The following is a 23,982-nucleotide window of genomic DNA, read 5'->3' as shown; positions in this document are numbered from 1 at the left end:
AACAGATTGCCTAACCTTTCTTTACGTAAACTTACTGAGACATCATCTTATTTAACGTATTGACTGCTCTAATATTTATAGATTCTCGTATTACATTGTCGATACATTTATAAAATAGTTAGACAATTGTGTGCTACTCCTGTTTGAAGGATTGTTTTGGTATCAAATTCTTAATCTTACTCAACTTTACCTTTTTTTCTGAAAAAAAAAAAACAAAGCAAAAGAGCCATATTTTATGGTGCTTTGTTATCCTGTCAAACACAATCGCTAAGCACACTACATTTTGTGAAAAAGCGCAAAAAATGCTCTCTGGCGGGCTCGAACCGCCGACCTTCAGATTATGAGACTAACGCTCTACCAACTGAGCCAAGAAAGCATTTGGATGATTTACTGGTTTAGCAAACAGTTGATATGGCTATAATAAACAAAAAAGTCACGTGATAAACACGTTTCGAATGTTTGATTGGCTGACGCTATTTTAAATGTTTCAAGTTTCTACATGTCTGAAAGCTTTTTAAAAGCCCATCGTTATAGGAATATCTAATTCATTTGAGATCCTTTACCTTCTGTTTTTAATATAAACTTGAAACTACTGTTAAATGTTGAATACTATCACGAATAGCACTGTAGGGTGTACTCTTGTATCAGGTATAACAATAGCCAGATTGTATCCCTCTCCAGATCATGCTACATTACTCTGTTCTGTTTAACACAGGTACGTTCTGCTGGAGGAGGTATGTTCAGTTTAATGTTAATAGCTTGGATCTTTACCCTAGCATACTCCCACAAAAAGAAAACTTTTCCTTGTTCAAATATAATTCCACATTTCTGTTGATTCAGCATTCAACAACGGTAACAACAGTTGTTGGGTACCTCCTTTCAAACTTGCTTTTGCTCTTTTTCTAGGGGTATAAATCGCTCTCATGATGGAGAATGTTGTCATATATGATGTCTATCACCATTTTAGAAACTTCATTTTTCTGTCCATTTATTGGACCCCAATGTCCATTTTCACTATATCATCCATTGAGAAAGAGTGGGTTTTATCGAATCTTTCTTGTTCGATGATTTGATACATTCATACCCTGATTTATCGTAACAAAAATTAACTTCTCTACATCATGTAGTGCTGTTGCAAACTCTTGATAGACAAACTGACATAAACAGTCTATATGCAGTAATTCTGACATGACATCAGTGCTCATATTTTATCAAAAATGATCACAAAAATTAAACCTGACCTCATCATGAATACAAACATCAATAAAAATGGTGGAACCTACTTTAAAATACAGGTTAAAATTACTTCTTTGTTTACAAAAGTGAGTGTAGCTATTTATCTGGTACTAATTGATAATCGGTCCAAAGACCTTTATTTTTCCTTTTTTTTTTTATTATTATTATTCAATTTTTTTTTTAAATGTAAAACAGCAGGTTAGTTTTTTCTGGCTTCAAATGCCTCAGTAGCCCATTTCGCCATATCAACATCGACATTTTCATACTTTTTAATAAATGGATGTTCTAATAAATCGGCATAGGCTGGTCTTTTAAGTGGTTCCTTTTGAAGACATGAATTTACAAAATCAACAGCTTCAGGGGAAAATATATCGGAAGGTAATGATGGTGGTTCGTCGTCAATAATGGCTTTTAATTGTGCAAACATGTTATCATATTTGTAAGGATAACGACCAACACCAATTTCGACAAGCGATATACCCAAGGACCAAACATCAGATGATACGGAGTAGGTATTCGCTGCTCTGATACGTTCAGGCTTTGAAAAAAAATAGGATTGTATTAGTAATTCTTCATTACAAATGTAATTTTTTTAATACAACTTACTGCCATGTAACTTTGACAGCCAATATTTGTTTTTGCCAAGGATTTCTCTAACTGGCCTGACACGCCAAAATCACAAAGTTTAACTTGTCCCTTGATATTTGCGAGAACATTTGTGGGTTTAACATCTAAAATCACAATATTTAATACAATGCTCATGTTTATATATGTCTGCCCGTAATACCTCTATGAATAATCGAAAGCTCATCCTTGAGAAACTTTAAACCTTTCACCATCTGATAATTATAAGAAAAGGGTAAACATTTATAATTTCTGATAATAATAAAAAAAGCATAAACAATACCGAAATGGCTATTTTTGCCAAGACTTCTTCAGGCACACCTGAACCATACAATTTATCGAGTGAGCCAGCATCCATATATTCCATACAATAGTAAACACACGACTCGATAAAGAAGGCACCATAGAATTCAACAATAAATTCACCAGAACTTTTGTGTAAAATATCCAACTCCATCAAGATTTGATGCAGCTTAGTTTCATCTAATTCCAAACGAATTTCCTTCATGGCCATTGTAACATTAGTAACACGATGCTTGACCTTTTGGACGGTACCATACTGCCCCTTTCCAAGTTCCTCTTGCAATATCAGGTCATCCATTTTAATTGCAAAACTATTTCCATTACTGAAATCAACACCATCTGCGTGAATAATGGCTTTGCCGGCGAAATTTAATTTTCCAGAAGGGTCACTATAGAGTAATGGATTACTAAAATGAGGCTTTCAAAAAAAGAAGGGTTACACTTACACATATTTTGAAAAATTTGCGAATGGGGTTTGTTCTTGCTTTGGTGAGAGACCAAGCTGAGATAAGTTCAAGGCAGGTTTTCCCATTCTACCCATACCAGGTCTTCCTCTCAAACCTCCAGGACTTCCACTTAAACCACCAGGACTTCCGCCTGCCATGGGCGGTAAAGGTGAACCACCGGGTCTACTCATGGGTGGTAAAACAGAGCGACCTGACATTCTTTGTGGCATTGGTCGAGGAGGCATTGGTCGTGGTGAAGGCTTTTTATCTTCAGTTTCATTAATAGACATTGCTGAAAGCGAATTTTCGAGATTCATTCGTTAAAGGATGTATAAAAAAAGACTTATGCAATTTGCATAAAAATAAAGAGAAAAGAAAGAAGGAAAGAAAAGGAAAAATAAAGGGAAAATTTTCTTTTGTTCAGTTACAAAAAAGAAAAGTGACGTATTTTATCAACCAATCAACATGAATAGTACACAGATCGCTTTACAATGAAAGGACTGACGTAAGGGATTACAAGTGCCGATTACAATTTTAATTTGACTAGACTATCTTTATGTCGACGATCAATTACAACCAAATCAGCAGCAACCAAACTGTAAATAATTGTTTGTGTTGTTTCGCTTGAGACAACATGGTTTCTTGAAAAGTCGTCGACATACGTAACAAGGTTCTGCAGTGTCATAGGACCTTCGTTGTATAATTTCAAAAGAACTGCAGTAATCCTGAGTGACGTATCTGATAACATTAATTGTGGTACGGTAGTATTGGTGATGTGGGGAAATGCTTCACTAAGCTTTTCAGAATCCACATCAATTTCGCGATCGTCGGGGTTCAGGGCTCGGTTGTGAAAGAATGTTAACAGCTGATTATATACGGACCTGTAATAATCAATTTTTAAAGATACGCTTTACACACATTTCATGTGAATTCATAATACTTACATCTCTTTCTCGTTCACATCTATAGCTACCAGTCTATCCAGTCTTTCATTCATTCCGGCCATGACTGATCCTAGTTTATCAGTAAGACCCTGAATGCTTAATCGTGAACCATCCTCAGCAGGACTCTTTATTAAATCCTCTATTTCAGCACAGATCTCATTATACAACTCTTTACTAGATGATAATTTGGGTGGAATTATTGACTCCTCTTCTAGTAATGCATCATCATTTGCAATGAGTCGAACCAATTCTTCTTTCTCCCGTTCTAATTCCTCCATTTTCTCCCGCCCATTTTCGTCTGGTAATTCTGGATTTAAAGACCCTTGTAATGCTTTTTCCTTGATATCCTGTCCGATACGTCTATAATCATTTTCACGTTTTACAAGCAATCCGTTGTATGATTTAAGTTTATCTAATTCTGCCTGTAATTTCGCAACCTCTTGTTCCTCTTCCTCTTCTGCCTCTCTAACTGCTTCGTACTGTCTCATGCTTTGAATATTTGCTGCTGTATTTATTTCGGTGAATTGGGTTGTTAATGTTTCAATTTCTCGACATTTCTATGACAATAAGTAACCATATCGACAGTATGCAATACATGCATTTACCTGATCATGATATTTTGAAAGGTGTCTGCTACGGGTATAACTCTCATCAATAATAGCCAGTAAATCCTGAACTTTTGATTCTGTCTCGGGGTTTTTGCTGTATCATGATAATTCTTTTAGGTTCATAAATATTTTGTATCTCTAAGAAGATCTTTACCAAATCTCATTCAACTTAGTCACTACATTTAGAATATTTAAAATTTCCTCTTCTATTGTTCCAGCATTGGATGAAATATCGGCTAATCTGTATATAAATAAGTTTTCCTTTCAACGTTGAGGAAGAAAACATTCTTGCGTCTGGTACCTTAAGATGGGTTCGCCTGTGGAAATGAAAGCTAGCGTCTCCTCAATCTCGCTGGCGTCTCTAACACGTCGTCGTTTACCTAAAATCTTGTCTACTATTTCTGAGGTGTCTGCATTCCATTCTCTGGTAATTGTACTATCAGAAGCAGACTCAAATGCTTGTAATGTTTCTTGCAATCTTGACATTTTAAATACGCAAGGAAATAAATTTGGTGATTGTGATTTTGTAAGAAAAAAAAAAGTTTAATATGCCGTGTGACTGTCGACGTATACAATGTCTGTGTGTTAGGAAGCACAAAAGAAAACTTGGGAATGTGCATTGACACAAATATCACCAAGTGGCTAAAAGAGAAGACAAGTGGAACCAAAGCTTTTACGAAAAGCTCAGTAAACTTGCACTGGAGTATAGAGACCAGAGGTAAAAGTGATAAAATAAAGAGGTTACTTATAACAATTTGGAGATAAGTTGTATCTCTATGCTACTGCTTAGTGTAATGTAGGCGTATCCATATATATAATTACAGAAACTTGGCTACTTGTTCAATCATATAACTTTAAGGGTGTCTAAGTTGTAATACTACTTGGTCATTAAGGAAATTTCATAAAATAAAGGACATCTTTGCATTTAATTTGGGGTTAGTTAGACAGTTCTAACCAGGATTTTTACTCGGACTTTCTTTACAAAAATTTGAATGATGAACTATTGACAAAGAAAGCATACGAAAGAGTTTCTCTTTATTCATAAAGGTAACACATAAGAAGTCTTTGGGGTGAGCTTGTGGAAAAGCTCTGAAGTACGATTTCGACGACGAGTCTAAAATTTCTATATCATAGCTACAGCTTTGGCTGTTATAATGAATGCAAGTAGTATAATCAAATGATTTAAGTAAGTTAAATAGTCCAAATTATGATCCGACATTTAGAGCTTTTTCCAAAAAATAAACGTGCTTTGGTAAAAAATTATGCTAAATCGCTTCGGATAACCAATGAAAGTTAACCGCTTCGTATCACATTAGGGCCATATAAAGTAATTTTCAATTTCTGGGATAACTCATGTTTTGGAAGTTCGGAGTGGAGCCTTAAGAGATGAAGAAAATGTTCGGCAAGTGAGTCACATAAACTGGCAAGAAGATCTTCTTTATGAAAAGACAGTAAGTCCTTCATTTAAAAGACAGCGAGATATAATTTTTCACCAAGAGTTTGAGTGAGTGATTTACTGTAGCCTTAAATTAGCACATATCTACGCCCAAAAAAAAAAAAAAAGTTATTTTTAAACGTGTTTGGAAACAGTCACCCTATTACTTGATTTTTTCTTTTTTTTTTTTTTTTTTATATTTTCTTTATCCCCTTTTTATATACTACGTGTATTGTAATGAGTCAAGAAGCTCCACGTCAATTCGGTGTCACACCACCCATTTCCTCAGCTCCTCCAACAGAAAAAGAATTAAAATTAACAGAAAGCCTCGTACAGACACTTAAGGATTTCGGTCTGTTTGAAAGTGAACAAGAAGCCCAAAAGAGGTAAAATTCCCAGATGCGAAAAAGCGATTTGGAATTCGAAAACTAATCGTTATACAGAGTTGTTGTTTTGGGAAAATTAGACAAGATGGTAAAAGATTTTGTTTATACCGTTAGCAAATCTAAAGGTTTCCCTGACACTCTTGCCAAAGAAGCTGGTGGAAAGATCTTTACCTATGGTAGTTACAGACTTGGTGTTCATGGCACAGGTATAACAAATAAATTATTATATATGTATGTATATATTAACAGTGTCTATTTGATGACAGGTGCCGATATTGATACACTATGTGTGTTTCCTAAGCATGTTGAAAGAGAGCATTTTTTTACAATCATGTACGATATGTTGAAAGCAAGACCTGAAGTTACCGAGTTATCTGTAAAGTATTTCTATAAAGTAGATTTACACCTGTTACTAACATAATTCTATAGGCTGTTTCTGACGCTTATGTACCTGTTATCAAGATGCATTTTTCTGGTATTCCCGTAAGTGTGGTATATTAATTGAAAGCAGTGATAGATACTAAGATGAATTACAGATCGATTTTATTTGCGCAAGGTTATCAATTGCACGAGTACCCGACGATCTTGAACTTGCTGATAATAATGTGTTAAAGAATTTGGATGAACGGTGTGTTCGTAGTTTAAACGGTTCCAGAGTCACTGACGATATTTTACGCCTTGTTCCTGACGTGGCAACATTTCGAATTGCATTGAGAACAATTAAATTATGGGCAAAATGTAGATCCATCTATTCCAACGTGATGGGATTTTTAGGTGGTGTTGCTTGGGCCATGTTAATCGCACGTATTTGTCAGTTATATCCCAATGCTTGTGCCTCAGCCATTGTTGCCAGATTCTTTACAATCATGTATAGATGGAAATGGCCACAACCTGTCTTACTTCGCCCTTTAGAGGATGGTCCTCTTCAAGTACGTGTTTGGAACCCCAAATTGTACCCAGCCGATAGAAGTCATCGTATGCCCATCATTACGCCTGCTTATCCATCCATGTGCGCAACCCATAACGTTACTGATTCAACCCGTGCTATTATGATTAATGAATTTAAGCATGGAATTGATGTTGTGGAAAAGGTGATGGATGGTGAGGGAAAATGGGCTGATTTGTTTGTAAAGAGTGATTTTTTCCATTCTTACAAAAACTATCTTGAAATCACTTCTTCTTCCATGTCTTCAGAATCCCAATTGACCTGGTCTGGTCTGGTCGAAGCCAAGTTGCGTCAACTCGTATTGAAACTGGAATTACTTGAACTGATCAAACTCGCGCATCCATACATTAAGGGCATTGACAAAATTCACTACTGTTTAACAAGCGAGGAAGTTATCAATGCATCCAAGGGTGTATATTCACAAGAGCGCTCATTTACTGTAGAGGAAGGTAGTTTGGAAACAAACCATATGGATCTGTTAAAGGAAAAAGGTTTAGTGACTGAAGAGAATGAGAAGGATGTTGTAAGAGTATTCTCTACTACATTTTATATTGGGCTCGAAACGTTGCCCAAGATTGGTAAGAAGAGGATGATCTTTAACGAACTATTAATATGCTAATAATTATTTTCACATGTAGCTGGATCCAATGAAACCAGAAAGCTGAATATCGTGCACCCGTTACAAGATTTTCTTAGATTGGTCAAGGCCTGGGATAAATACGATGAAAATGAGATGAAGATATCCGTTCAGAGTCTTAAAGGGTGCTGCATAATAAACAATTTGTCTTTTTTTATACAAATCAATAATTTTTGCAATATCCAAGTGCATTGGAACTAACACCTTTTCAACCTTTTTCTTTTCTAGATCTATGTTGCCTTTTGAATTAACTGGAGATGAAAGAAAACCAAAGAGACCTCAAGATGATGTAAGTGACAGTTTATTGTTGTGACATATATGCTAATTATGTATATCTAGCGCAAGAACAATCCATCATCACAACCTAGCAAGAAACACCGTCCCAGTAATACCACATCTGTTACTTCTCAATCACAGGAGATTGCATCTACTCCTCCTCCTCCTCCTCCTCCTACTGCAGTAACTCCAATTCCTACTGTAGTTACTCCAATTCCCACCACCATCACTACTCCTACCACTACCGCAACACCGGTTGAGTAAAAAGAATAATTAAGAATACTAACACATTTTGTATATAGAAAGAAAAAAAAAAAAAATTGGTTTTTTGAACTTTTTTTTCTTTTTTTTTTTTTTTTTTTTTTTTTTTACACCTTTTTCCCTCTGGATTTTGTTGGACCCCTTTCCACAATTACTTGAATTTTTTTTTTCTATTAAAATAAAAACCTATACTTTTTTCGTTGTTTGTTATTTCCACTTTTATTGTAACCACAAGCTCCGACTGACGTAGCATATTTGTCATGCCATAGTCAGCTCAAACAAAATGGGTAAAAGTAGGCAAGGGTAAATTATTTAGCATATGGAAAAATAAAGCCTGATTTGGAAGGTGGTATACGTAATACCGTAGCCGTTATCTTCAAGTTACAGGCAGGGTGACGGATAAAAAGCTGAATAATCTATTAAAAAGATGGCTGTGTATCAAAGTACCTGATCCGGAATTTATAGTCTACTTTTTTTTTTTTTGAAGTATAAATACAAAGGATTTATCCATAAAAAAAAAAAAAAAAGAAATCACTTTTAAATACATAGAAAAAATAGAAATAATGTCTGGACCAAAAACATTCAACGGCTGGGTTTGCGAAGGAAAAGGTAACATGAATCACCTTATTGAATTATTATAATGCAATATTGACATATCACATAAGGCGAGTCTTTGGAATGGAAGGAGATGCCACTTCGCGCAGAAGATGATTATAGTGTAGATATGGATGTCACCCATTGTGGTATTTGTGGTTCTGATGTTCACACACTTGAATCCAACTGGGGACCAGCAAATTACCCTAGTGTCGTAGGCCACGAAATTGCCGGTGTCGCAACTCGTGTTGGCAAGAAAGTGACAAATGTCAAAGTGGGTGATCGTATCGGTGTTGGTGCACAATCTGGATCGTGCCATGAGTGTGGTCCCTGTAAATCTGGCTGGGAGAATTTATGTAAAGGTACAACTCGTACTGGTACTTATAACAGTTTCTGGCCCAATGGCGATAAATCCTTTGGTGGTTATGCTGATAGATGGAGAGGTGATTCAAGATTTGTTTTCAAGATTCCTGATAACATGACAAATGAAATCGCATGTACCTTTTTCTGCGCGGGTGTTACCAGTTATGGTCCTTTAAAGAGACACAATGTCAATAAGGATTCTGTTGTTGGTGTATGTATACCATTAGTTGTCTAGTTGTCATGACACTCAGTATTAACATGTGTATTTTGTAGATTATGGGTATTGGTGGTCTTGGTCATTATGGTATTTTATGGGCCAAAGCAATGGGAGCACGTGTCATTGCCTTGTCTCATAACGACAAGAAGAAGGATGTTGCTAAAGAGTTGGGAGCAGATGATTACGTTATCACATCAAGCGAAGAGGATTTAAAAAGTATCAAGGGTCAATTGACACATATTCTTTGTACTGGTGCTAGTGACGATTTTGCTTGGAAGACATTCATCCCCTTATTCAAGCCTAACGGTACCTTTATCAATGTCAGTCTTCCTTCTTGGAATTTCCCTGAAGTTCCTCCCATGATGCTTTCAATGAGTCAAGTAAACATTTGTGGTTCTGCTATTGGATCACCAGCCGAGATTGAAGACATGTTGAAATTTGCTGCTGAACATAACGTATTGCCCTGGATTCAAAAATACCCTATGAAGGAAGCACCCAAAGCACTTGAAGATTTTAACAAAAATTTACCTCGCTTCAGATTTGTCTTGGAAAACTAGAATCTCTTGAATATACTCAAACCTTATATAATAAATTACACTTTGTACTTTGCATTCATGGAATATGTTCTAAACAATGGGGAGTTTCACGTTATGCCAGTGTATTTAGTCTAGAACAATGGTCACATAATGCTTACCAATCCTGACCAAATCAAGATTTAATGTTTACAATTAAAAACAAAACACTTTTAGTTGTTTGTGTATTTTACCAATTATTTCATGTTTGTACTATAGTTTGACAGAGCCGTTAACTGGTAATTCCACGAGAAGCTCTGCAGACATTCATTATGGCTTTTGCCGATTTGTCAACACACTTCAGTGACCGTGTGACTCGAGAAAGAGGGTATGATAGGCTACATATATTGCCACCTTGCGTCATTAAGAAAGAAGCCCTAAAATAACAACTACTGGTTACATATTTGTCAAGTCAATAAGACAACCCCGGATGCTTGAACCGATGTGCCCATTACATATTTTAGCCTAAGAAACTGAACTCAGTTACAAAATATATATTTATATATATATATGTCCGCGGCTGTATGCAAATTGGGGGGTGCGTTCAAAACAAAAGTTTTTGTCAAGTCCCATTGCATATTTTCTGATAGTTTTCTCACGGTTCGTGTTACTGATGGAAGTCAAAGAATCGTCTATAAGTTCCGTTGGGTATAGTTTTTGTTTATTTACTTTTATTACAAATGCAATGGGAAATTAAATGGTTAAATGACCAGCACTATAATATTGCTGATAGTATTGGTTCCAGCCATGAAGTCCACCTCCAGGCTCACCACCCATAGGATCTGAAGTAGGTGCAGGAGGTCTCATTGTTGTGTGATTGTCATATGTGTTTGTAATGAGATTTACGTATTTACTGGGAGTAATGTAGCCAGGTGAGAAAACGTTATATGATCTTTGCATATTATCTTGGCTATCAACACGTTGGGGAGCTCTATCCTTGACCCAACCTAGACGAACATTATTTCCAGCAATATTGACCCCTTGTAAAGCGAATATAGCAGTAGCTGCATTTGCGTGCGTATCCAGTTTGACAGTTGCTTTAGATCCTTTAACATAAATGTCCGATACAAACCCATATTGCTGTAAATGTGGTATTATATCTTGCTTGATAACTTGTTTTGGTAAGTTTGAAATATATACAGATGTATTGTAAAGTGGTGTTTGTGCAAAAATCTCCTCATAGGACATATTAGAGAGGACAACTTTTTTTTTTAATGAATAAAGGTTAGTTTTACTGCAATTGGGCCTTGTGGAAAACATTAAACATAAAAATATATACCATGATCACTGTCGGACGATGAGCGTCTTGAACTATTGGTAGATACAGCATCACTGTTGTCAGGTGCCATATAACAATGTACATTTGATGATAAGATGGGCTGAGAGTCCATTTGACGAATAGCTTCTTCAGCGTGCGATTTTTGATCAAAAGTTACGATTCCTTGGCCATTTATCACACGTGCGTCACTATTAATAGAATTAGTTTATGCAGTCTGTCTACATTAGTTTTATACACATACGCAATGTGGAATTGTTTGAAAGTATTCCTCAAAATTTCGTCATCTACTTTGGGGTCCAAATCAGAAACAATAACCTGTGATGGAGCTTCCTGAATGATATCATCGTCTTTATGTTCATTATTCCAGTTTACAGCAATTTCCTGATCGGAAAAAGGAGTGTGTGAGTGTGTGAATTTTTCATTGTGTTTATTTAATCATTACCTGATTATATATTACACGCTTATCCATAGCATGTAATGCTTGTTCAGCAGCTTGATATTCATGGAATTCTATAACGGCACAATTTAAACCATTCTAGAAAGCATCGAGTAAAAAAATTAGCATGCATGATAATTTCAACTAGTGCCATGATGATTAGATTTTTGCTGCAATCTAATCTTGTGATCTACCAAGATTTTGATTGAACCGTAAAATCTATAACCATAACTTTTTTTTTGGGTAAAAAAACCCCGACTCTGTAACTTACATTTCTGTTATCACTTGTTATCTTGACACTCGCTATAGGAGAGATCAAAGCAAATACATTGCTCAGAATTTCTTCTGTGATGTTCTTGTCCAAATTATGGATGATGAGTGATGTACAGTCTGTCATTTTCAAGTTATGTATTTTTTTTAAAAAAAAAAAGGTTTTTACGAAAGTTTTTTACAAAAGAAAAGAGGGAATAAAACTAAAAAACTTTTCTGTTTTATAAACAGAAACTGCGATATTCCTAATTGGTATAGTCTCATTTATTTGGGGGGAGGAGGAGGAGGAACGGGGGCAACAAAATATACGTCATGATTGGACTTGAACCGAAGTTCTGCTTTGTTAGCCGCAAGCAAATGCACCCACATTCTTTTTAAATTCCCCAATTCGTCTCAAATCATGTAGCTCCTTTTTCTACTTCGATTAATTACAGAAAATAAAAGATATAAAACCTGCGTGTTTCAACCAAATAAAATCTTAATGTATCTTTATTCTTTTTGTCAGAGCTTGCTACATCTAAACTATTGATTCTCTACCTGAAACGCCACCTTATCCCTGTTAAAAGTTTTTATGAACAAACAATAGCCATTAGGATTATAAATTAGACATAATAAAGATACCACATATTTGGTTCACTTTTGCTCAATATCACCTTATTAATGAGACTGCTGACTCACTTTCATGCACTATTGCTCAATAAATTCTAGATGTTGCCAATAAAGATGTCGTAAATCCTACTTCCACCCTCTTTTCCCATCTACTTTAAAATCGACTAAATAATTTAAGGACAAGAAGGATATACACTTTTTGAAAAAAAGGAGAAATCCAACTTATTAACAGCCGACAACAATGTCAAAATTGATTCACGCATTGCAGCCGACGTCATTGTTACAAGAAGCACGTTTGTCTTCTGATTCTGGTAACCAATAGCATACAACACAGTCGGATGATGTTTGGTTGGCTATAAGCTACTTACCAAATGTCCAATCAACAACCGTTGGAGATTAAAAGGTTAAGGAGATTTTTTTTTTCAAACTTAAGCACTCTGTCGTTTAAGTAATTTATGTATCTGATTTGTATATATGCAACATGCATAATTAAGCGAACAGTGTCTCCAGTCTCAGTTTACTGAATGATTTAAAACACTACCCGCTTCTTTGAATACTTTTAGATATTTGTGCGAGGTTAAATTACCCTAAAGAAGAAGGCAGGTTTGGTTAAATGTTTAAAACTAAATTATGCATCCTTTTAAAAACATGCTGTTATTCGAAGCAACCACAAAAAAAAGTTTACTTTAAGCACTAAGAAGGCATCCATTTAGAATACTGAATAAGATGTTGTGAATGGTCAATAAGAACATCTTCGCTTCCTTCAATGGTCTTTAAGATCAATTATATATGATGGGTTTTGTATTCAGCTACATTAAGCCCTTTGTATACTCACCAGATAAGCAGGGTTAGGACTATGAAAGAAGATACTACTTACAGAAAAATAAAAACCTTTAATGTAGAAAGTACATCCAATATATCGCTAATGAATTGGACATAATGATCAACCGTAACCCTTTTTTTGTACAACGGATGCCTCATCTCGAGGTACCTTTTAGTTTTATGGCGCCATCAGTCTTTATTTTGTTTATGTTTCCTAATTCCTTTAGATTCACAATCATTTCTCTAAAGATTGAAACGCTACCGAGGTAATTTAATCTGCTATCATTAGCTTGTTACACAATTTAATTGCATATCCAGGCACTGGTGTAACTCACTCACGTTTCGGCTAAATATGTTAGTATTTGTAGTGTGGATAGCGACGTTTATAGTTGCATGTAAAGTCGATTTTACGCCATTATGTCGGACCATTGTTATAAAACTTTATTCAAAATGTTCTTGGTTGATTGGCGGTTTTTTATTAAGGATTTAAAAATTACCATATACTGTTCAACTAGATAAATTTAAACGAATCAAAGAAACAACGTGCGGCAAACTCAAAATTTGTTTTTTGGAGCTGCATATCTGGAGACGGTGCAGACAAACTCCATCATTATACAGTGCCACTTTAATCTCGGCTTGGGAAGAGAAAAGCGAAACGGTTAGGGCTGTCATGTATGTATGTTCTTCTAGAGATACCAGCTCACTATTTTCTAGGTTAACTGTCAACCAAATGGCTGTATTGGTAATTACTTTGAGCCATCCCAGGTAGAGCATTAAACAAATTTGTGGTAGCTATGTATTTATGTTGAGAATTTCACAAATTATTAATAAAAATGTTGTCACATCATGCTGGGACAGATAGGCCAATAAATTCATTCATAAATCACGCATTGTCCCGGTTTTTTGTTTAAGAATTATCAAAAGCCTCCCAAAAACTGAACTACCTAGCGGTAAGCATTATTACTTGAATTTCTTATAAAGTAATACAGTTTTGTAGTCCACAATTATAGCGTATTAATCAATTATACTCACTTATCACTTGGCGTAATTGATTACTCTAACTAATATCCATATGGTATAACTTGTAATGAAGGAATAACTTCACGGGAGCTTACATTAAATAGAGATCAAGAGATTGTTACGCCATACAATCACCCATTCGTTCCATGTTCTTACAAAGCCAACTGAACCTTAGTTTAAATATCGGTTGTTTTTCTCATACAACCAAATTTTAAAAAAGTGACAACTGTATCGCTTGTCTTTTTTCAATTTTGTTATCATACAGAACAACTTCTCTCGAAAGCGAAGGCGGGGACATTTTTCTCCTCATTAACTAAATTATATCGGTCAAAACTGCTTGCACCATGAAGCTCAATTTGTGTTGTGAAATATTAGGATATACCGTATGATTTAATATAACTATATTTAAAGCGTAACTATACACCGGTCTTTTTATGAGCGACGTGTTAAAGTTCTCAACACTACAACTTTAAAACTAATTTTAAATTGATATGTAGACTATGTTTAAGTCTATTACTTACTGTAATATAGTGTCTTTCAGTATTTTAAGTCTGTAAATAAAGTAATTCCAATGCGTGCTTCGTAGCTTTCCATGTAGAAGTCGTTGTAGGATGTGGCTAAATGGTTTCACAAGCAGATGATATTAATCTGCCGTGCATCCACAAGACTACCTTTTTGACAAGACAAAAAAATAATAATTTCATCTATATTTTGCAACCGATCACAAGCGCTGTACCTCAACGGTATTGATTTCCCTATCTATGTAATAAGCAAAAAAAGAAAAAGGTATGCGATAATATGGAGATCTTATTAGAAGGATAATTATATATATATAGCTTACTTTATAAATAACAAGACCTAGCTTTTGGCAAATAGGCCAATATTTTTATGATGGAAATAAATGAATTCTCTTCATTATTGCACAGGACTTTTTTATTTAACAAATCATGCTTCCTTTTTTAGATAGATATGGCAGATTTAAACCATAAGCCTTTTTCAATGCTCTTATGTCGCTTACAGCTATTTTTGGAGTTAACACTTTTATATTTTTAAATGTAAAATGCTTTTATTGCGCTAACGAATGTTCATTTATGAATTCAAGCTTCCTCATATTGTATGCTAAGTTCGGTTTTTACAAAATAAGCTCAAATTTACTCTAGTTTTTAACAAACACATAAACTGCTCGTAGAGGCTTTTGGACACATAAGAGTGTAAAATTAAAAAAACAATATTGGAATAAAAAGCGCAAGATTCTTTGAATAAATTCGAATCGCTTGTTTTGAATTATTTGCAGAAAAATTTCAAGCTAATCGAAGTCTCATAAAGCTCCCATGATATCATGTGAAATTGTTACACCATTGTTGTGTCACATATGTTTTAGGAGCAAATCGGTAAATCCTTTCATAACATAACTATGGAGATTTTGTTGCTGTTTTGGGCGATTTGACATTGCTACATATATTATAAATGTACGGTCAATGGTATGTTATCTTGGTAATATTAGACGTGTCCTCAAAAATAAAATAGGTACTGTTGTATTTCGTTTTAAAATAGCGAATTACATACGAATGGTAGGAATTGTATACTCTACAACTACAACATATGCTGTAAAGTACTCAATTATCGACCCTCTGTTTGCTTGCATACAAATGAAGTGTGCGCTAATTGCGTGAGTTTATATAATTTATCAACTTAATCGCTCAGGTAACACACACAGCTGGACGTTCTGAACAATTGAGAATATAACGCTGCTGTAAGTGATGGGTTAAAGTCATAAGCTCTCTTAAATTCTGACATGATTGTTTTTTCCCCTAATCCTAAATGAGCTTGAGGACCCGGAAGTTTAGGAGATTTTTTAATCTCCTAACTTTTTTCCCTCACACAAAAAAAAAAATGGTAAACGTAAATCAAAACCCTGTTTTTCCCTTTTCCCTTTTCCTCCTCTTTTGTCCTTTTAAAGAATTATTTAATGGATTATACTCCCCCTACATTACCGCTGTTTAATAACGATCAACAACAAAGAAAAAGACATAATAAAGTTCATGTATCTGCAGCATGCGTAAAGTACCACAGAAAAAACGAAAAAACACGCCGTAATCTGTCATACTAATAACCATTAAAAGGTGAACTGCAAAAAAGCACATTTAGCTTGTGATGGTAAGCACAACTTTGATTGAATAAGGATCCATTTATTAAATAAAATCTGATAGTATCAAGACCTTGCCAACGATGTGTCTCTGCCGATAAGACAGATACCTGTCACGATGTCCAGCATAAAAAGCGAGGACGACCAAAAATGATGCGAGATAGTAATAATAACAAAGTTCGACCAACAACACTACCGACAAACTATCATGTCATGACATTCCCTTCTGAAGTTACCGCAGTTTCAAATGATACAATGACTGTAAGATGAAGACTATTTTTACAAAACAACAAAGCTGACATCAAAATTAGGTTCTTTTATCCATGGATTTATGTTGTGCCAGAGTGACTGATGAATCTCTGGAATACCTTCAGCTCTATCCGCAGGAATTTTCTCATCGCTCCATCTACGATTTCTTAATCCCAGGAGAGAGTTGCCAAAGCATGTCAAAATTGCATCGCTGTTTATTGGACAATGCTGTTCAGCACCAACAGAAGAAACAACCACCAGAGACAGTTCGTTCGTCTTATGAAGCATTCTTTTCTTCTCCTTTATCGACCTTACTAAATATAGCGAACGGATCTTTAACATTAAAAACAAAGTTAAATTTTCGGACAGGTGGTCAAGAAAAGACGCACGAAGAAATGAATTGTAAGTTATACCTTGGTGGTGGACTTGGGGCCGATTTGTTTGACACAAGCAGTCTACAACAATTATACGTTGTTTGTGTATTATCATTAAATAAGACTGCTTCCAAGACATCACTTCCTTTACCAGCACCCTTATTCAATATACCACCTTTGGCGGTCAACAGTACAGCCTCCGAATCACCGACAACGACCAATTATTCATACACGGAGGAGGATGACGACGATGGCGCTGATTATTTTCACGACGACGAGTCTAAAGATTCTCAAAGCCCACAAGAAAAGGGACCTGCAATTGCTACATCCCCACCAGCACCTATCTTACCAGAAATATCCTTGTTGGAAAAATTTAGATACACTCCTAATCGTGGTAAACAGTTTATTCATCCGCATGAATTATACTACTTACAAACTACCTCCAGCCGTCTTTCTTCTGACGCTATCGCGTATACAACAAATTCTTATCTATCAACCAAAGGCAGTAGTGCCCTAACTACATATAATAATAGATTGAATAAATAAAGATGTTCAATGGTGTCCCATTTATTGTTAAGTTATGTTTATAAAAAGCACTTATACACTGACACATATTGTAAGGTATTTTCTTTTACATTTGACGCATGCTCGAATTGTACTTGTATACATTCTTGAAAGTGTTGTTTGTTTAATCAAAGCAATAACCACTATGATGCGTATTGATTTATTTTTCAATAAACACCGGCTGTACACTATAAAAATAAAACTATGAACACCCTATGACTGTCCAACCTGTTTTCAAAAGAAATTCCATATTTATCATCATTATAAAAGTATTTAGATAAACGGACGATTTACCTGTATAACGGGAGCATGCATTGTAGGGCTGACAAAGCAGTCCATCGGAAGGCATCGACCTCAATCAGTATGTCTACCCAGGCCAATGTTCTCAAATTAAACTAAAAAAGGGTCTGTGTAAATGTTAAAATTTCTATAATTGTAGAAGTGTCTTAACCTTTACTTGAAAATCAAAATGGTTGGAGCAAAATTGTATAATAAAGAACACAAACACGTCTAATACAATAATAGACTGGAGATCAATCAATGGGATATGATAGCTTGATCTCCTACTAATTAAGATATACAAATGTAGTACAATCAAAATGCTCATGAGAGATCTGTTAAAACATCTCGACCACGATAGTTCCGTGCTGGGACAATAGGAAATCTGTGATCCTCAAAGTAGCAGCACCATCAGTTGTACAAGTAATCGGGTAAGCCGAAATCTCTGATTTAACAACGAGAATGATATATTATTGTGTGTAAAACACCGGCGCTGAAAGTTTGAGTTGACTAATATTTAAACCAGTGCTTGCACTTCCTGTTGAAAGTAATTTAAGAATAAATCAGAAATTTTATAATGCGGAGGACTCACTGGTGTATTGCACTCCAAGTCTTCAAACTAAGTTATGAATCATTTAAATTGCTGCTTTTAAACAAATGGAGCTAAATAATGCTTCAAACGCTTATATTTTTGGTAAAAATACCCTCTAAACGAACACAGCAGTACTTGAAATATAGTTGTTATGCTTTTGGAGAGTCAATATCAAAGATTATCATTATCAGCTACCTGATTTTTAGCCCGATAGCTTCGAATTGAGTTTCAAAGAAAGTAAGTTTACCCAAGAGGAAGTTGGCTACATAATGATGTGCAAACGATCGAAAACAGTAGTTGGATCTGAGAAGAGGTCAAAATTTTGTAACTTGGATATTCCCAACATACAGCAACAGTGGAAAGAAGAATATTGTTACAAAAAACTTATATGATCAAGAATCCTATTTGCACGGTTTTCAAGCAGCACGCAACATGAATCCTATAAAAGACCACTTGATTGGACTTGGGGTAATCATTTTTTAATATTTTAAATTAAGAGAGGTAATTAGATTCCCTTATCAGCACATGCCCCCAGTCGCTTGTTAAGCGTAAATTAGGCTCATTCAGTTAAAAATACGTCTCTTCCTGCAGTACCGATCGTATCTCACAATACGATACAGCGTATAAGCTGTATGGATAGCAAGTGAGCTGTATAAAATGCAAAGGGTATCATAATTTTTGATCCTACTGCTTTGTCGAAAGCGTAGGTGTTTACCTGTAACATTAACTATTGTTTTGAGGAAACACAAAAATAAGCCCTACAATGACCTCATTTGAACTAACTTGCACGTGTTAAAATGTTCATAGAACAGATTACTGACTTGTATTCTTTTTTGATTTGGCAATGTTATATTACAAGAAGTGGCTATACCAAGCTTTGTATCACGAAAGGGATATTTTGAATTATTCATCTTTTTCAAATTAGACCGATTCGGATACAAATCATTTTTATAGAAACTTGTTAAATCGTCTGAATAGTAGAAGCCATAACAAGAGACCTCGTCATTTAGTTTCAAAAGCAAATGTCTTTTGTAAGACAAATTTTTTTTAGCAGGATTTCCAAAAGAATACACGAATATCAAGACTGAAGATTAAGTATCAATTCTTTATCCAAGATTGGTACATGGGAGACGGTAGTTATGATGGTGCTTAATGATAGAACATGCAAAACGATAAAAATACTGCCAAACAGGTGATGAAATACAATAATCAAAATTAAGCCTCTTGTATGTTGACGTTTTTGTTGTGTAGCCAGATACATATGAATACAGTCAGTAGTAGTATTAAGAGAGATACCTTTGCACAAGGAAATCATTCGGCTTAGCCTGGTGTATGGAATATACTGCTTAACGGTTTATGAATAGGCTGGTAATGGTTTCATGGCCAACTTAATAACCACAAACACTTGTGAACTAGGTCTTTTTACTCTTAACAACTTAAGAAACCAAAGATTGCTTGTGATTAGAGTCTATTTGAAATGTCGTCTTTTCCAAAAGTTACATTGTACACAATTGTGTGTAGTGGAGGTACTTGACTCTAAATAACAATGGCGAAGTAATAAAAGTCAGAGTGCGCAAATTAAAATTAGGAACCCGCAATTGATTGAAACTGTGTGGGAGCGGCCTGGCCCTGTACGCAGATGGGTACGAAAAAGGTTTTAACCACTTTTTTTTTTGTTTTTGTTTTGCATACAAAGGATCACCAAGATGTTGATTGTCCTGTCACAGCTTTTAGTGACTCTTGGACAGGTTTAAAATAATGGAGAAATTTAAAGTAAAAAAAGCAGAATAAAAAAGCAGTTACACAAGTTTGAACATTTCTTTAAGGATTAATCCAAAGTTTGGAGGTGCGTTAAAAAAAACCCAGCTCTCCCTTTTTTTTTTCTTTTTCTTTTTCCTTTTTTTTATTTTCTCTCTTTCTTCTCTCCTTTATTTTAGAAAGAATGATGACCGAAGATAATAATAGTGTCATTATTGATACACCAGAAGCAGTAGTAGTAAAGAGTGAGAGCAAGAATAGCGATAGTTTTATTATGGATAAGGATACAGTTATAACACATGGATCAGCTATCACAGTGCGTTCACAGAGTTCTTCTTCGCTTGCAGATAATTATTCTGACGATGCAGAAAGTAGTCATGATTCCATCGACACGATTGCTACTAATGAAATCGAAAAGGATGTGATCGAGACTGGTATCAGTCAAGGGAGACGACGTCGTGCTTTAACTGTAACACAAAACCCTCGAGTAAATTTAGACAGTGCGACAGCAGACATTGGAGATCATATTCAAGAGTTACAACAATCTACTTCGTTGATAGGTGATCAAGAGGATTCAGACTCAGATCAGTCTCATTATGAGGATGATGATACTAGTGTGAGAAAGCATAAAAGACATGAAAGTCATCGTTCTACCATGTCCTCCATTCATTCATTTGTTTCAAGTGCTTCCAACTATGATTTATTACTAGCTCGATTAGGTTCTAAAGATGCCTCTGTCACTCCAAAGGAAGATACAGGACCACCACAAGAAATTAGAACTTCGTTTGAAAGGGTTTATAACGAAGCAGTGTGTAAAGGAGAAGAAGAGGACATTGATTGGGGTAAAAGAAATGCTTTTTTTTTAAAAAATCTAATTTATTTTAACCCTTTTTCATTCTTAGAATTTTGGTCAAAAGTAATTTCGGACTTTAATGGGGTCGCAAAGTCAGAACCTAAAATATTGTCGTACCATATTCAAAGAGGAATCCCACCTTCACTTCGTGGTATGATTTGGCAATTATTTGGAAAGAGCAAAAATGTGAAACTCGAAGAACAATACATGCAATTACTAAAAGAAGAATCCGTCTATGAAAAGGCAATTGCACGCGATTTACCAAGAGCTTCCTTCATTTCCCATGAATATTTTCAGCTTCAGGATGGTCAAGAAGCCTTGTTTAACGTCGTAAAAGCTTATTCGCTGTACGATACTGAAGTAGGCTATAGTCAAAGTTTGTTGCATATCACAGGTCCTTTACTTTTGAACGTAAGTTCCCCCTTTGTTATTTTATTTACATTTCGCTTACTAAAAAACAAAAAACAAACAGATGCCTGAAGAAGAAGCATTTTGTGTGCTTGTACAATTAATGAACAAGTACAATCTCAGAGGACACTTTTTACCTCAATCAGACTTAATTTCTCAGCGCTTATACCAATTGGAAGGTTTGGTGGCGGATAATTTACCTCATATTCAAAGACATTTTGAAGCACATGGTGTTCGATCCAACATGTATGCATACCAATGGTTCAGTACCTTATTTGCTTATCGATTCCCCCTAGATACCGTCTTTCGCATTTATGACATGATATTTGCTGAAGGAATCGAAACATTGCTTCGTTTTTCCTTGGCTCTATTAGATCGAAATCAGGCAACTATCCTTAGTCTTGAATTCGACGATTTGGTTAGCTATCTTAAAAACGATTTACTCGATGTTTACAAGGTACGTTCTCCCTTTTATTTGGGCTACATTTAGGCTACATTTAGACTAAACACGCATAATTGTTTCCCTTTCTTTTTTTCGCAGAGTAACTCTAATCAACTTGTCAAAGATGCTTTTCAAATACATATCGTATCCAAGCGGTTGGATCGATTAGCCAAGGACTTCCTTGTCGAATCAGCACGTGCTAATAATGAAGCAGAAGCTATTGAGGCACTGAAACGACAAAACAAGGCACTGGCTGATTCTATAAAACAAATGGATTCTAACTATAGTGAACTTAACAAGGAGCATACACAAGTAGCTACAGAGCTGATCACAGCCAAAATGGATATTGCACGTATACATGATGAAAACGAAGCTCTGCATCAACAATCCAACGACTTGAAAAAGGCTTTAGAGACCTTACCCGGAGAGGTTGAAACTAGAGTAAAGGAAGAAATGGAAATTTTATACACTAAAAATGCTGCACTCGTTGAAAGAAATTCTGCTCTTGAAGATCAGCTGGCTTATATGGAAAACATGATTATCGAGATAAAAATCAAGTACGCTGAAAGTGAAAACGAAAGAGAAGGGTTACGTCAAAGACTAACTGACCTTAAACGTTTAATGGGCTAAAAAAAAAAAAGTCAATAACGTCAAGCTAAAGTCGTTGGATATTAGCCTTTGAAGATAGTGTTTTAAAAAAAAAAGAAGAAAAAGATACCCCCAAGTCATATAAACATACAGTAAAATAAAAATGGTTTTTTATTGTAAAAGACGAGTTGTTTCCGTAGCATCTACATCTGTGGCAGGAGTGTCAAGATCTCGGATACCAAGTCGCTTATTTCTAAAGTGCCAAGTGATACACAAAGTTAAGAGGGTGCCTTGTAAGATGCCGGTAACCATATAAGTGAGCCATGCGGTCCAGTTGGTTCCGGGGCGTACAACCAAAGAGTACACGAATAGTACCGTACCGGGAGTTTGTAACATCATCATAGGTATACTTAAAGCTCCTACAGTCTGTTTCGTATTTTATTTTGTCAGCTCGTGCTCTTCCCCATACCATTTTTTTTTTTGGTTTATTATTTTACCTTGCTTTTCCATGTCTTGTAAATTTGAGGCAAATATTGGAGTGAAGCAAGGACCATACTCAAAACTCCTAAAAAGGCAGCCCAATAGTTTGTTTGCCAGTGCTCAGGTCCTCCCACAAACACTAAAAGTATCACGGAGATAAAGAATGAAATAGCAAGATGACCTATGCACGTAGCAGCAACAATCAAAGAAACTCGCCATTCGTTGGTAATAGGGGTTTCTAACTTGCTTGGTAAGTCTACCACCAAAGTAGGTGAATGAATTTCACGCTTTTTGCTTTCAGGAAAGTAAAGTAAAAATAGAGTGAAACTGTGTATATGTGTTAATATTATGCATAATATATTTAAAGTTTGTTCTTTACACTAAACAAAAGCAGGCCCATTGAAGTCCGATTTGAACGATACCCATCAATCCCTCGATACAAGCACCTGTTGTCTATAACAAAAGTTCCATAAGACTTTGGTATTCTTCTCTTTGTATTTTTATAAGCACTTACAAGCGATTTGCAACACATGACAGCATCCCATTGTAATAGTATAATGTTTAAAAAACTAGACGTACCCGAAACAACTCCGAGCAACAAAAACCAGGCACTAAATCCTTCGCTTGTTTTATTGGCAATAATTCTATAATGCTAACAAAACATATATAAATTTACATGTGTTTTTTTATTAATATCTTATTTGTACTGTACCTGTGGCAAGTAGGAAATAACTAAACCGAAACACAAGAATATACTAATGAACATGGTTGTTTTGTCGTCAGGTGGTATACATTGTCTGGGTTCCGTGTCTACAACATTTCCCAACACTGAAATGAGTATCTCATGAGCATTCTTGTTTAAACTTGTCTCCATTATGTATGAGAAGAAAGGAAAAAGGAGAAATAAAATGAAAAAGTGGTTTATAAAAAGCAGGGCGGTTGTCGAAAGGACTCAAAGCGGTGAT

General features: G+C 35.4%; 8 protein-coding genes and 1 non-coding gene across 9 annotated transcripts; 4 read left to right on the top strand and 5 right to left on the bottom strand.

Moving 5' to 3' along the window:
- Positions 1-303: 303 nt before the first annotated feature.
- Positions 304-376, bottom strand: EV154DRAFT_t48. Its single transcript has one exon. It is a non-coding gene; the product is annotated as a tRNA-Met (tRNA).
- Positions 377-1,435: 1,059 nt separating this feature from the next.
- EV154DRAFT_418096 (kinase-like domain-containing protein) lies at positions 1,436-2,800 on the bottom strand (the record flags this gene model as incomplete). Its single annotated transcript, XM_051595824.1, has 5 exons — positions 1,436-1,774; positions 1,843-1,967; positions 2,024-2,075; positions 2,144-2,552; positions 2,610-2,800. 5 exons carry the CDS (start codon positions 2,798-2,800, stop codon positions 1,436-1,438), a joined length of 1,116 nt encoding a protein of 371 aa, XP_051459129.1.
- A 220-nt stretch (positions 2,801-3,020) lies between these two features.
- Positions 3,021-4,254, bottom strand: EV154DRAFT_181995 (uncharacterized protein). Its single transcript, XM_051594248.1, has 2 exons — positions 3,554-4,254; positions 3,021-3,490 (listed from the first exon to the last, which is right to left on the bottom strand). The coding sequence occupies exons 1-2, from the start codon at positions 4,039-4,041 to the stop codon at positions 3,136-3,138; spliced, it is 843 nt and encodes a 280-aa protein (XP_051459128.1). The 5' UTR covers positions 4,042-4,254; the 3' UTR covers positions 3,021-3,135.
- Positions 4,255-5,768: 1,514 nt separating this feature from the next.
- On the top strand, positions 5,769-8,092 carry EV154DRAFT_503879 (Poly(A) polymerase central domain-containing protein). Its single transcript, XM_051600968.1, has 7 exons — positions 5,769-5,982; positions 6,040-6,188; positions 6,249-6,358; positions 6,412-6,465; positions 6,519-7,506; positions 7,567-7,854; positions 7,905-8,092. Exons 1-6 carry the CDS (start codon positions 5,834-5,836, stop codon positions 7,764-7,766), a joined length of 1,650 nt encoding a protein of 549 aa, XP_051459127.1. The 5' UTR covers positions 5,769-5,833; the 3' UTR covers positions 7,767-7,854; positions 7,905-8,092.
- Positions 8,093-8,301: 209 nt separating this feature from the next.
- Positions 8,302-10,303, top strand: EV154DRAFT_503876 (chaperonin 10-like protein). The gene is made up of 4 exons (XM_051600967.1): positions 8,302-8,711; positions 8,768-9,270; positions 9,333-9,911; positions 10,042-10,303. Exons 1-3 carry the CDS (start codon positions 8,666-8,668, stop codon positions 9,831-9,833), a joined length of 1,050 nt encoding a protein of 349 aa, XP_051459126.1. The 5' UTR covers positions 8,302-8,665; the 3' UTR covers positions 9,834-9,911; positions 10,042-10,303.
- Positions 10,304-10,366: 63 nt separating this feature from the next.
- EV154DRAFT_503875 (uncharacterized protein) lies at positions 10,367-12,012 on the bottom strand. Its single transcript, XM_051600966.1, has 5 exons — positions 11,835-12,012; positions 11,570-11,662; positions 11,369-11,508; positions 11,128-11,315; positions 10,367-11,050 (listed from the first exon to the last, which is right to left on the bottom strand). Exons 1-5 carry the CDS (start codon positions 11,958-11,960, stop codon positions 10,542-10,544), a joined length of 1,056 nt encoding a protein of 351 aa, XP_051459125.1. The 5' UTR covers positions 11,961-12,012; the 3' UTR covers positions 10,367-10,541.
- Positions 12,013-16,163: 4,151 nt separating this feature from the next.
- Positions 16,164-17,971, top strand: EV154DRAFT_181908 (uncharacterized protein). Its single transcript, XM_051594247.1, has 4 exons — positions 16,164-16,343; positions 16,408-16,441; positions 16,495-16,691; positions 16,742-17,971. Exons 1-4 carry the CDS (start codon positions 16,254-16,256, stop codon positions 17,597-17,599), a joined length of 1,179 nt encoding a protein of 392 aa, XP_051459124.1. The 5' UTR covers positions 16,164-16,253; the 3' UTR covers positions 17,600-17,971.
- A 2,378-nt stretch (positions 17,972-20,349) lies between these two features.
- EV154DRAFT_440876 (rab-GTPase-TBC domain-containing protein) lies at positions 20,350-22,719 on the top strand. Its single transcript, XM_051596940.1, has 4 exons — positions 20,350-21,088; positions 21,149-21,510; positions 21,572-21,964; positions 22,049-22,719. Exons 1-4 carry the CDS (start codon positions 20,431-20,433, stop codon positions 22,577-22,579), a joined length of 1,944 nt encoding a protein of 647 aa, XP_051459123.1. The 5' UTR covers positions 20,350-20,430; the 3' UTR covers positions 22,580-22,719.
- EV154DRAFT_503861 (uncharacterized protein) lies at positions 22,686-23,822 on the bottom strand. Its single transcript, XM_051600965.1, has 5 exons — positions 23,802-23,822; positions 23,532-23,735; positions 23,397-23,470; positions 23,035-23,344; positions 22,686-22,963 (listed from the first exon to the last, which is right to left on the bottom strand). The coding sequence occupies exons 2-5, from the start codon at positions 23,547-23,549 to the stop codon at positions 22,709-22,711; spliced, it is 657 nt and encodes a 218-aa protein (XP_051459122.1). The 5' UTR covers positions 23,550-23,735; positions 23,802-23,822; the 3' UTR covers positions 22,686-22,708.
- Between the last annotated feature and the right edge of the window lie 160 nt (positions 23,823-23,982).

This window comes from Mucor mucedo (genome assembly GCF_025094135.1).
Source record: "Mucor mucedo strain NRRL 3635 chromosome Unknown EV154scaffold_31, whole genome shotgun sequence".
NCBI lineage: Eukaryota > Fungi > Mucoromycota > Mucoromycetes > Mucorales > Mucoraceae > Mucor > Mucor mucedo.
This window is presented reverse-complemented; position numbering and strand designations above follow the sequence as displayed.